Below are 11,723 nucleotides of genomic sequence, written 5' to 3'. Positions count from 1 at the left end.
ATTTTAGAAGTATGAAACTAGTACAAATATATTGGTAATTGTACATTTATTTTCATGCATTTGATATACTGCTGTGTAAAAAAAATATTTTTTTAAAACACATCTACTTGAGGAAATACCAGAGTACCAAAATCCTGATATTACACAAAAAAAATAAGAGTTGTAATTAAAATCAAATACTAAAACAACAAACAAGTTTGGTGCAAGAAGATGATCAAACGCAGGGCCGCCTGGTGGACCTTGAAATGTATCCATTTTATCAAGCTTCCTAAACCAAAAGTAATGAAAATCAAACATCTCTCTTATCTTGCTCCCAATAAAAAAAGCGAATAACATCAAGAAGAATTATGGACAAGAATTATAAACAGACTTCACGCGGTCATGCTCCTTGACAATTGCGCCATGTTTTTGGGGTTCAACACAAAACGGTCTGTAGAACGACAAAACCAATAAAGAATCAGCTTTTCCATTGCGGATGCTTCGGCAGACGTACGTTGCTCAATCGCTTGGTGCGCTGTGAGCCTGAGTTGACCCCAAATGACTCAAGGTCAAGCTTCTGCCATTCTCGTTAGTGACACACTTGTGATTTCTGCCGTTTTTTAACTTGGCGATGCGTTGATCGCACACACCGCATCTCGAGGGTTTCTTGCGTCCCCTTGTGTCTAGTTTGAATTTGTCCGGAACGACTCTGACGTTCTGCCATGGACGGCTTAGGAACACCGACACGGCTCTTCTGTGTGCGTTGACCGGAGACTCTTTTGTCGCGTGTATGTATGTCCATGTGTCTCTTGAGATGTTGCCTGCGGCTGACGGTGGTTTTGCACACGCGGCACACGAAGGGCCAGTTGGCAGCGTTGTGCGTCTTCGGGTGTCGTCCAAGGGTTCTCATGTTGACGAACGCTTTGCGGCAAAGAAAGGGTTGGCCATCCGTCTCGGAGGACGCGGCGGGGATGTCCACGTGAGCAGTGCTGGTGAATTCCCCACAGTCTTCCCCATCAGCTTTGGCTGGATTTAACTTCTCCACACTTGGGTGGTGAGGCGTTGTGGTCAGAACTTCATCCTCTTCACACTTCAAACGGACAACAGTCCAAGGGAATGTGTTGACACCCGTCTCCACCAGCCTGTGAAGCTCTTCCCCATCCTGACTGCTCCACACGCCCTTGTTTGCCTTTTTATTGTGGCTCTGGTTGAGCACCTGCTCAGAGGGAACCTTTTGTGGACCTTCTACCAACACTTGCTGCACATCTGCAAGTAAACACAAGAGAGGTTAGGAAAATCCGAAGATTTGAGCCAACACAAATCAGATGCCATGACATCACAAAAGTACAAAAAAACGTGAGAAAATGTGTATATTTACGTGTCTGTGTGTCTTTGAAACAAACTTATAAGAATAAAACACGACATCCGCCAATGCTATCGTCTCCAAATTACTTTCAAGGTAAAGATTACATAAACAATTCAACACACCAGCTTTGTGTAGTAGAACGCGAGGCATGACAACAGCGGCCAGCAGCTCGTCTCGTCGCTTCACCTCCTCTGTTGTTCGACGGATTTTCTCCTCATACTCTAATATCGTTTGTTCAAAAATTTGAAATATTTCCTCCATGGCCACGTTTAGACGCCGTTGCATTAGTTCTCTCAATATCGTAACTTTACACATTTTTAGCACAATCGCGCTAGCTTCCTACGTCTTGCTAACTTGAGCGTATCACTCAAATAGTTTTCCGAAACCAGGCTAAGATAACTTGAATAACTCCAAAATAATCTACTTTGACGAAATGTATGTTTTATCTAAACGTTGAGACGCTGCAACAATGTTTTTTTCTTTCGCGTGCAAAATTACGACGCTAGAACCATTCAACCAAACAGCGAGGGGAAAACAAATTCAACCCATGCGCTTGCGCACTGGTTTATTTTTCTTCTCTTGGCGTTTAATGGCGGTTGACAAATAACACTTAGGGAATTACCGCCACCTGCTGTTAAGAAGTGACCATTACTCAACTCAATTTTATATATACAGTATATAAAAAAAACACTAACAACCACCACTGGAAGATAGAAGAGATTAGATTAGATGTAAAATGGATGTGGGAAATTGTGTTTTTTGTGAAAGTGTAAACAAAGATTCGGATTTGTATGCGATTATGTTGAAAAAACTTGGCTTGATTTACAACATTGGATTTGTTCTAAAGGGACACAGATTGGTAATCTTACCATCACGGACATAAATTGTTTTTTTAAATAATAAATTTGACTTTTGCATTAACAATATTATTTTACTAACTTTAAACACAAACGTCGTTTATTTAGAACAAAACCAAATATTGCTCAGTGGAAAAAGGAATTGAAATCTTAGAATTGTTTGTCATTTATTAATACCAAGAATTCAACAAGACTGGTGTCATTGATTGAAAGACTTTACTTGTGATTTTTTTCCCCATATTGCCCTTTTTTGTCCTTCATTCGAAAGAAAAATGCCCTGCGTTCTATAGTTGTTTGATTGTACTCTTTATGTGAATTTTGAAGATAATTTAAATAGGATTGTAGCTATTTTTGTTTGAACTTGAAATAAAAAAAAACTTCACTGCATACAAAGTGCTGTACATCATACATGCCATGACAAGTAGAACTAAATAACACAAAAATATTTTAATAAATAGAAGTAGGTAAATAAATAAAATTTGAAGACAAGTAGTTAAGTGAAACATATAAAACATTAACACAAAATACAGCAGGCACCATAAAACAATGTTGAGTCAAAAGTCAAAGAATGAGTTTTAAAAAGGGATTTAAAAAAAAAAGGAGACTGCCTAATATTAGTTACACCTACTTTAATACTAACAAAAAAAAAACGTTAGTAACTACAATAAATCAATGTCTTCATATCAGTTGTTTTTAATAACCCAAACAAAGTTTGACATTTACTCTTTCTCAGTATCTCTATTACATCAATGTTGCCATAAGATCCATTCTTTGGCTTGTCAGCAAAACAAAATGCTTGACAATATTGAAATGTAGCCACCTTGCAAGTGACGTCACAAAGATTGTTAATAGAATCAAATAAGTTCTGAGGCTGTGAAGGTGTCTGATTAAGATTTGTGATTGCGCGAATGTTTTGTCTGTCCTCATTTCATCATCAAAACAGACACTACAATAAATTCTGTCCTTTATCCGACCCGTCCCTACACACAGGACAAAAACAGGGGAAACAAAATGGCTGACCACCCTGACATAGCTCGATTGCCTTAACGAGCATACTTACTGTATGTTCAAAATGGATCTCTTAAGAATGTTCATTATGTACAATCTGCAAATCACTTATTTTGATGAATGTGCCATCTACCAAATTATCTTGAACTGAGGTTTTTATGTTTTACTCTTTAATAGCTCCAGAGTGATGTCATCATGCATGTCAAATTTTCACACGTTTTATTGTAAAATAAAAAGTGGAGAGAGAAAAAAAAAAAAAAACTAAAGAAACATCAAAAGCATGAAAACCTCCCACATTTAGGGAACAATGTAAAAAAAACAACAACAACTAATTTCCAGTTGTGTATGTCTAAATAATGATAGCCTTAAAATGTTCTAAGCTATTTTTTTTATGATAAACTGCTACTGTTATCACAATTTGCATTATACTGTACTACTTAGTGGTTGAAAGAAAAACTTTGACCAAACAACTCTTACACAGGCCATTCTACTCGCTCACTCTAGTTGTACTCTACGACGCACTTGTGTTTTCTGATGCCTTCTTTACGAGTGAAGCGTTTGTCACAAACGTCGCAGCTGAACGGCTTCTCGCCCGTGTGCGTCCTCATGTGTCTCTCCAGTCGCGACCTTTTGGTGAACCCTCTGGCGCAAAACAAACAAGAGATGGGGTGCTCGGGAGCACTGGCCGCGCCGGCCGGGCTCGTCTTACCGTATTGACCGGGGACCCTTTTGCCGCGTGCGTGCGTGTTCATGTGTCTCTTCAGGTGGTGCCTTCGGGTGAACGCGTTGCCGCACACGGCGCACGCAAAAGGCCTGACGTTCATGTGAGTTTTGAGATGTATGGTCAGGTTGCTCTGGAGGGTGAAGGCTTTGTTGCACATGGCGCAGCTGAACGGCGCGTCCGCGTAACTCGTGCGCGTCTTCGTGCATTGTCGCGAGTTTCTCATGTTGTCAAAGGCTTTGGCGCACTGCGAGAAGCTTGGGGGGCTGCCGTTTGCGGGTTGCGGCGCGTAGCTTTCGGAGTTCTCCAAAGGTACTCCGGAGGTGTCTGTCTTGACAGACACTCCGTCATCCATGTCTGATAGCGGCGCAATGTTGTCAGATTCTTCGCAATGCTTGCCAACAACTTCATGTTGAAACTCTGAGGAATGACCTTCGTCCTTTAAATGGACATCATTCAAAGAGAACGTGTTGATACCAATCTCCGTCATCTCTCGGCCTGTAAGCTGTTTCCCATCCTGACAACTTGGAATGTTCTCCTCTTCCATTTCCATTTTAATGACACTTTGGTTCTGGAGGCATTCCTCCACCTTCTCCTTCTTCACCTTCTCCTGCTGCTGCCACTCAGAGGGTCCAACTTGTGGACTCTCCTCCAACACCACTTGGTGCACTTCTGCAAAGACATGCAGACAGGTTTGGAAAAGTGAAAACTTAACATAGAATCACTGATTTATATCACATTTCATACACAAAGCAAGTCGATTGACAATTCCGAACATCCGGGCATTTCTTGATATTTCCGCAATGCAACGCTTCATTTTCACGGACCGGCAAATTGTATTGCTTTTGCCTGTGACTAGCATACAAACCACTCAGGCATATTGTTTTAGTAGTCAAACAACATTTTATCACATTTTCAAATCCCAAATCATCCTCACAAATCAAATTACAACGATCCAATGCCCAATGCTTTTCACCGAGAAATGCTGCATTCGAAGAAAGTGGGAAATCGGAATCATCCAACGCTGATTGAGTCAGTTCCAATGTGAATTAGAGACACATGTTTATGTGACACAACGTGATTTGAAAATGATGCGTAAGCCAGAACAAACAAAAATAATTTATCGGAATCAGCCATCTTTGTTGTTTACATTTGCCTTAGGCTTAAACGGTTAGCCTTAGAGGGAGGAACTGGGTCTCTCCGATTTCAAACCCTCCCCGAATGCAGCATAAGACCGCCATTTTGACTTGTGACGTACGCTCGGAATTGTCAATATGTTTCACATTCTGTTATTAAAAGTACAACATTTCAAAACAGATACTGAGTTAAAGAGATTTAAAAGCTAAAGCCCGCATCCCACTGAGGAAGCTAATGTTGATTTCTCGTCATGGTTCATTCAAGGTTGCAACGTTCGCCAACAGTTTCAATGTTTTTTCTTGTCACAAGATTATCAACATGTTCAAAATCTTATACGTCTAACTTTTGAAGTAGTGCATTTGACTTGGTTCAACAAACGTCACAATTTTAAGACGTTTGTCTTAATTTTCTACGGAAGGTAACATGGAAGAAATTAAAGCCGCGTACCTCATCTAAGCAAAGTGGATGGTCCATTTACGAATCGCCTAAAGCCTCCGAATAAAAATAAATAATTGAGTTGAAACAAGTCAACAAACCTTCTCGATGAAAGCCACCTTGAGACTTTAAAGCGGCGTCCAGCAGCGCGCCTTGACGCTCTTTCTCCTCTTTTGTTTGACGAAGCTCCTCCTCATACGCTAATATTGTTCTTTCAAAAAGTTGAAATATTCCCTCCACGGCAACGTTTAGTCGCTGCTTCATTAACTCTCTCAGAATTGTGACTTTACACATTTTAATACAATCGCTTAGCCAGCCACGTACCGTTAATTTAAATGTTTCACTTGCTACTAGCAACCGAAGCTAAATGACGATTAAGAGATTTCTTCTTCTTTCTATTATTTGAGCTTTGAAAGCAATGTTCAATTGCTTACCGCCACCTGGCGACTGATATTTCCTAAAACCAAATACAGTACATACTTTAATTTATAAAGTCACGTCACAAATTTAGTTTTAAATTACAAATAAAAATGTACAAATGTATTGTTATGAAAGTGTTTTTTTTTTTTAAGCATATAGGTACATAGTTTATTCACAGTCAGATTTTTGCATTATTCTGTTAATTGAAAGATTTTTATCTGATTTTTTAAAATTAGTTTTCATCAGATCAATTGTCTTTTTTTGGGTCAATTATTTTTTTAAACTCTTTTTGTCCAATGTATCTCGAAATTGTCCACCACTATCGCTAACCTATGCTAACCCAGTAGCAAAGTCATGATTAAAGTTATTGTCATGAATAATAATTGTAAGCCACAAACAAAACAAAGGGGAATAAAAGGGAATAAACGGCAGTCAAGTGAGCATAAACAGAGCACCTCCTGGTTCATTATTTGTGATGAATGTTATTTATTCAACCTTCACATATTCAGGTAAGGCGATTGAGAACATCACATTTGCTGCAAACAGCAGACTAAAACAAAGCAAAACTAAAAGCAAAACCAAAAAAATACAAAATGTACAGTGTGTTATAATGACATAATACATTTACATCACAGCATGTGGCGAATAAAAGGTCCATTACAAACCCGGGCAGCAATCATGTACAGTAGGGATGTACGATACTACTCTTTTCAGACAGACACCAGAACAAGTATTCATCAAGTACCAATACCTCTTGTACATTTAAAACATCACATTTCTTTTAACTTTGTGAACAAATATCATTTTTGAAGCAGATGATGATTTGTTGATGTGTCAAACTGCCTTTAGAATAGCGCCAACTACTGTCCAGGAGGATTTACGCAATGTCACATTTTTATTTTTATTTTTTTTTTCGTATCAAGTATCACACACCTTAAAAGCAAAGCTGGTATTGGTACTTGCTCATCCCAAATGTACAGCATCCCTCACCAACTTTTTTAACACTGATACTGAGGTGAATTTTATGCTTTGTTGCAGAAGATCAACCAAAAATAGTGCAAACTTCAGAAATGGAGTGTGCGGGTGGTGGTGTGCGTGGTGAGCAGAGATTTTTGTAGAAATTAGAGAGCAAGTAGAAAATGTTTTGTAAAACACAACACAATTACAATTTATGACTCAAAAATCCTCTAATTAGTAGATTAGCCCCATAACTGCTCACAGTAGACCCTTGGCCAGTAGTTTTCATGTTTGAATTTCCCACCCTGTGTCTGTGGATGTGATCTCATGCGTGTATTGTGTACACGAGAAGGGGATGTGCACTTTTATTTTCCAGCCACATGTGGCAGTAGTGAGTCAACATTCAATTTCCTGCATTGAATTTCCTGCTTTAAAGAAAATCTATCAACAATGTTGTGTAGCTAAAATTATTATAACCTCCAGAAGAAAAGAAAAAAAAATGCATCTGCCGTCGCAAAAAAAGTGAGCAAACATTGTGAGCTTACTTTGCCGGCCATTCTGCATCTTTATTTACTTCATTTGCCTCCCCAGAACATTTGTGGTTTTTAATTCTGTACTTAAAACGGAACCTTTGGAGACAGGCGTTGCACTGGAACGGTTTCTCGCCGGTGTGTATTCTCATGTGCTGTGGGAAGTACGATTTGTTCCCAAAACTTTTTGCACAAATTGGACAGCGAAGCGGTTTCTTGTCAGAACGCGACTTGACGCGTTTCTTCCCACGTTTCTCCGAAGTGACCGGTTTCGCGGCCGCGTGCGTTGCCACGTGCGTGACAAAATCCGATCCTTCAAGACAACTTTCACCACAAACTCGACACTTAATGTATTTCTTGTCCGAATGCGACCTGATGCGTTTCTCGGACCCGGCAGCTTTCTCGCCTGTGTGCGTGGCCATGTGCGTTACAAAAGCTCTTCTTTTCAGAAAAGTTTTGCCACAAACTTGACAATTCCAGCCCGTGTGTGTCATTATGTGTCTGTTCAAATATTCCTTTAAACTGAATCGTTTGTCACAGAAAGAGCAGAGGTAAGGTTTCTCTCCGGTGTGTTGCATCATGTGTCGTTTCAAGCCGGCCCTCGACGAAAATGTCTTCTTACATTCATAGCAGCGTCTGTTGTCGGCAGAGTCTTCCTCATCTACGATTCTCTTGCCTTCAAGCCGCTCTTCATCCAGATCGCTCCCACCAGCTCCGTCAATGTAAGGCGGCTCGTTCTCGCTTCCCACCAACACCTGCTGAATGTCTGCAACATCTAAGGAGAGCAAAACAACGTCAACAAACAGTGTTTGTGTCATCAGGCCAAATTCATTGGACGCGACGTAAACGGTTTGCATAGTTATAAACATGGCAACTTTTGTTGGAGATGCTGGAATAAGGCGTTTGCAATATCTCAATTATTGATTACATGTGACAATTTAAAAATGTGGTCGTCATGGAAGTTGGCAGCAAGGCTATTTTAAAACTAAGGAAAAAGTAAAATTTAATTTACGAAACTGCTTTAAAAAAAAACTAAAACTAAACTTTAGGTTTACAAAACTAACTATAATGTCCTTCCATTTAGTCTTTGGTAATTAATTTAATGCACGAGCCTTTGGGGATGATTTTAAATGTGATATTAAGTAGATTTATTTTGATATTAACCGGAATACGGATGTTTGAAAGTGTGTGACACAGAAGTGATGTCATCTAGCAGCAGCCAATAGAAAAGCACCGTTGACGATTTTTCATGCTTGTCGACGCTAACTTCCTGTTGCCATTTGAATGGGATCCTCCCTTCGCTTTTAGCATTAGCACTAGGCTAGCGATGTTTTAAAAACATGTCTTGTATTAAATAAATAGACCGTGGATGTAATTCTTAACGTTGTGTGTTTAGTTTTACAGTTCCCTTTAACTGAGGTGTCACTAAACAGCTTAAAGGACGCTCGAGGGACAACAGAATAACATATGCCACACACTTGCTAGTTGCTAATGCTACGCAAGCAAAAATGGTGCGTTCAGGGTACTTTCACAGCGTCGGCAACTTCGCTTTTCTTTGATAACGTTTTAAGGGGAAAATAATTGAAAATAATGCTTTGGCCGGTGTTTTAAGGGCAATAATCGTTTGATTATAATTGACGGCCGATCATTTGGCTGTGTGCTACTTCGGAGAGATGCCCGCCATATTTGTTGTTATTGTGACGTGTCATATCACCTTTAAACTTCTTTTTAGTCCTCAAAGCTTCTTCTCCCCCGTCGGTGTAATACGTGTCGGAAGAGTTGAGCGTGTCTGCATCCGAGTGGAGCTCGTCGCCGACCTGTGGGTCATCTTTTGTTGCCGCGCGTTGACCGGAGTTGGCGGAATTCACCGGCTTCTCCTCGTCCTCCTCCTTTATGTGCGACCTTAAGTGCAAGATGAGTCGGCCTCGACTCAGGAAGCTTTTCCGACAGACGGTGCAGGTGAACGGTTTGTGGCCGTAGTGTTGCTTCTCGTGTCTGATCATACTCTGCTTGAAGGAGAAACATTGACCACAAACTGGACACGCGTACGGTTTGGCTCCGGTATGTATGACCATGTGTGCCTTCAAACTTGCATTGGAGGGACACTTTTTGCCACACTGAAGGCACTGACAGTTGCCGGCGTCGACGTTGCCGTCGCTCTCCAAAGTTTCGTCGTCGCGCTTGGGATCCGACGGCGTCGCTTGTGATCTTTCTTCATCTCTGGTATGTTTACACATGTGTCTCTTCAGATGATGCTTCCAGGAGAATCTTTTCTCACAAACCGGGCAAACAAAACGTTTGTCTCTCGTGTGCGTTTCCGTGTGTTGTTTCAAACTTTTACGGCTGCAAAATGTTTTCTCACATACAGCGCAGTCAAACTCAATGTTGGCGTTTGAATTCTTGCTCGTCTGCAAAAGTTGCGCTTGTGATCCTTCACCGGCTTCTGTCGTTTGGCTCGCATGTTTCCTCTTGCGTCTCTTCACAAAATTCTTCAAGGAGTATTTTTTAGTTTGCTCTCCCGTGTGCGTGACGAGCACGTGATTTTTCAAACCTGCTTTGCTGTAAAACGATTTGTCACATTGAGAGCAGTGAAAATCCTTCTTGTCGCTGTGATGTTTCAGATGATCGGCATTAGAAGCCTCTCGGCCGTCGTCGCTGTGTCGAGTGTCAGAGGAGTTTGACATGATGTCGTCTATATCCGACAACGGAGCAAACAGGCTGTCCGGCTCCGACTGGAGATCCTCGCAGCGTTGGTCATCCGCTTCAGATTTGCGCTCGTCACTCGGGTTGTGCTCCGATACGCCTGGAAGCTGCTCTGCATCCGGACTGCTCCGCACATCCTCGACTTCCTTTTTAATGGCTGGCTCCTCCTGCTGCTCAGAAGGAAGCTCTCTTTGCTGCAGCTGCTGCTGCAGCACAGCTGCGATACAAAAAGGGAAGAGAAACATGATTAAAACTGACATTTGTGTCAAACGTCCAGTTGGTAAAGCACCCTCCACAATTATATTTTTATGCTGCACGTCATTCCAAAATTGCAGACAAATTTTTTTCTCTAGCACATCAAGTTTTTTCTCCACCTCTTAACCTCCAGATATGCAAAAAGGCTGAAATGCCCGACTTCCCGATCACATGGGAGACGGACATACGACATAGTGCTGCTGTTTTTATTGTGTATCAGAATTTCATTTGAATACAATGCCACCCATAATCATTCTAAGAACCAGGGTGGAGGAACTCCATTACTTTCCCCTGACGATGCTGGAAAGCCTCTCCCCTTTCCCACTTGGAATTCCCAACAAGCTCTGTCCATGAAAATATGTAAAGAAAAAAGTACTCTGGTTTGATCATTCCACAGTTGCATGGTTGTGGTCATTATCAAGAACTGCCATTATTGATGGCTTTGATTGATAATGGTTTATTAATGCCAAACTAATTACATAACATGGGAATGACTAAATCTGAAGCATGATGAAATTTACAGTATTTTATAGGATGAAAATCAGGACTTGGTTCACATCTTTTATTTAATTTCAATGGAAAACCAGAGACGTTAATTGCCCCTCATTTACTAAATTCAACCTATTTAAGTGATTTTGAAGTCATTGTAAAAGTTTATCTGACGCCTTTTTTCTGGGCAAATTAGTGTGTTTTAGGATCTAACACTTCCGAAAATTACATAAACGTATACAATTATATTTACATATATATAATAACATACCTAACTTCATTTCATGTAGCTGTGAGATTCAAAAAGGTTGGTGACCTCTCACCCCTGGTTTTAGACAACGGCGTCTTAATCAGTACGAATTGGCCCGGGAACAAAGAGACCGGTTCTCTTTATATGGCTAAAAAAAACAATCGCGTACACCTTCACACCCCCGCCGGTGCCACGCGCACATTCCTATCTTTTCTCTGCAATAAGTCTACAAAAACTGTTACGAAGACAAAAACAAACCAACCTTTTTTTAGTTGAACACGAAGGTGAGCTACGGTTGCAACCAGTTCGTTTTGCTGTCGCTCGTTCTCCTCTTTGTGTCGACAAAGTTTCTCCTCGTAGTCTGTTATGGTTCTCTCAAATAGTTCAAATATTTCGTCGGCGGCCACGTTCAGTCGCTCCTTCATTAATTCTTTGAACATTTTGACTTTGCACATGTCCACAATCGCGCTAGCTAATGCTAAGCACGACGTGCACGTTTGCCTCCTCCTCCTTTTTTCATCTTCTTCGTCGCAGTTTTCTTTACTGGCGCGTGGCAATCGACGGTCAAGGCAAATTACCGCCACCTACTGTGCTGAGGCCAACTTTGTCGTCACTT

At 40.8% G+C, this 11,723-nt stretch overlaps 2 protein-coding genes across 3 annotated transcripts; both read right to left on the bottom strand.

Moving 5' to 3' along the window:
- Window positions 1-29: 29 nt before the first annotated feature.
- LOC144062312 (uncharacterized) lies at window positions 30-5,915 on the bottom strand. The gene is made up of 3 exons (XM_077583560.1): window positions 5,605-5,915; window positions 3,920-4,603; window positions 30-1,245 (listed from the first exon to the last, which is right to left on the bottom strand). Exons 1-3 carry the CDS (start codon window positions 5,795-5,797, stop codon window positions 569-571), a joined length of 1,554 nt encoding a protein of 517 aa, XP_077439686.1. The 5' UTR covers window positions 5,798-5,915; the 3' UTR covers window positions 30-568.
- A 470-nt stretch (window positions 5,916-6,385) lies between these two features.
- Window positions 6,386-11,666, bottom strand: LOC144063130 (uncharacterized). Of its 2 annotated transcripts, none has more exons than XM_077585126.1 (3): window positions 11,370-11,666; window positions 9,125-10,330; window positions 6,386-8,176 (listed from the first exon to the last, which is right to left on the bottom strand). In XM_077585126.1, the coding sequence occupies exons 1-3, from the start codon at window positions 11,560-11,562 to the stop codon at window positions 7,422-7,424; spliced, it is 2,154 nt and encodes a 717-aa protein (XP_077441252.1). In that variant the 5' UTR covers window positions 11,563-11,666; the 3' UTR covers window positions 6,386-7,421. The 2 variants fall into 2 exon arrangements, with proteins under 2 accessions (XP_077441252.1, XP_077441251.1); XM_077585125.1 differs by having other exon boundaries at window positions 6,386-8,185; window positions 11,370-11,665.
- Window positions 11,667-11,723: the final 57 nt, after the last annotated feature.

Source organism: Vanacampus margaritifer, chromosome 13, assembly GCF_051991255.1.
Source record: "Vanacampus margaritifer isolate UIUO_Vmar chromosome 13, RoL_Vmar_1.0, whole genome shotgun sequence".
Taxonomy (NCBI): Eukaryota; Metazoa; Chordata; class Actinopteri; order Syngnathiformes; family Syngnathidae; genus Vanacampus; species Vanacampus margaritifer.
This window is presented reverse-complemented; position numbering and strand designations above follow the sequence as displayed.

What these genes read in the sequence shown, in the direction of transcription:
- LOC144062312 (XM_077583560.1), bottom strand. Translation starts at nt 5,797, where the DNA reads ATGTGTAAAGTCACAATTCTGAGAGAGTTAATGAAGCAGCGACTAAAC. An exon ending in AGGTGGCTTTCATCGAGAAG is followed by an intron (nt 4,604 to 5,604) that starts GTTTGTTGACTT and finishes ATGTCTTTGCAG; the next exon opens with AAGTGCACCAAGTGGTGTTG. An exon ending in AAGGGTCCCCGGTCAATACG is followed by an intron (nt 1,246 to 3,919) that starts GTAAGACGAGCC and finishes GTTTACTTGCAG; the next exon opens with ATGTGCAGCAAGTGTTGGTA.
- LOC144063130 (XM_077585125.1), bottom strand. Translation starts at nt 11,562, where the DNA reads ATGTGCAAAGTCAAAATGTTCAAAGAATTAATGAAGGAGCGACTGAAC. An exon ending in TCGTGTTCAACTAAAAAAAG is followed by an intron (nt 10,331 to 11,369) that starts GTTGGTTTGTTT and finishes TTTGTATCGCAG; the next exon opens with CTGTGCTGCAGCAGCAGCTG. An exon ending in GACTAAAAAGAAGTTTAAAG is followed by an intron (nt 8,186 to 9,124) that starts GTGATATGACAC and finishes TGCTCTCCTTAG; the next exon opens with ATGTTGCAGACATTCAGCAG.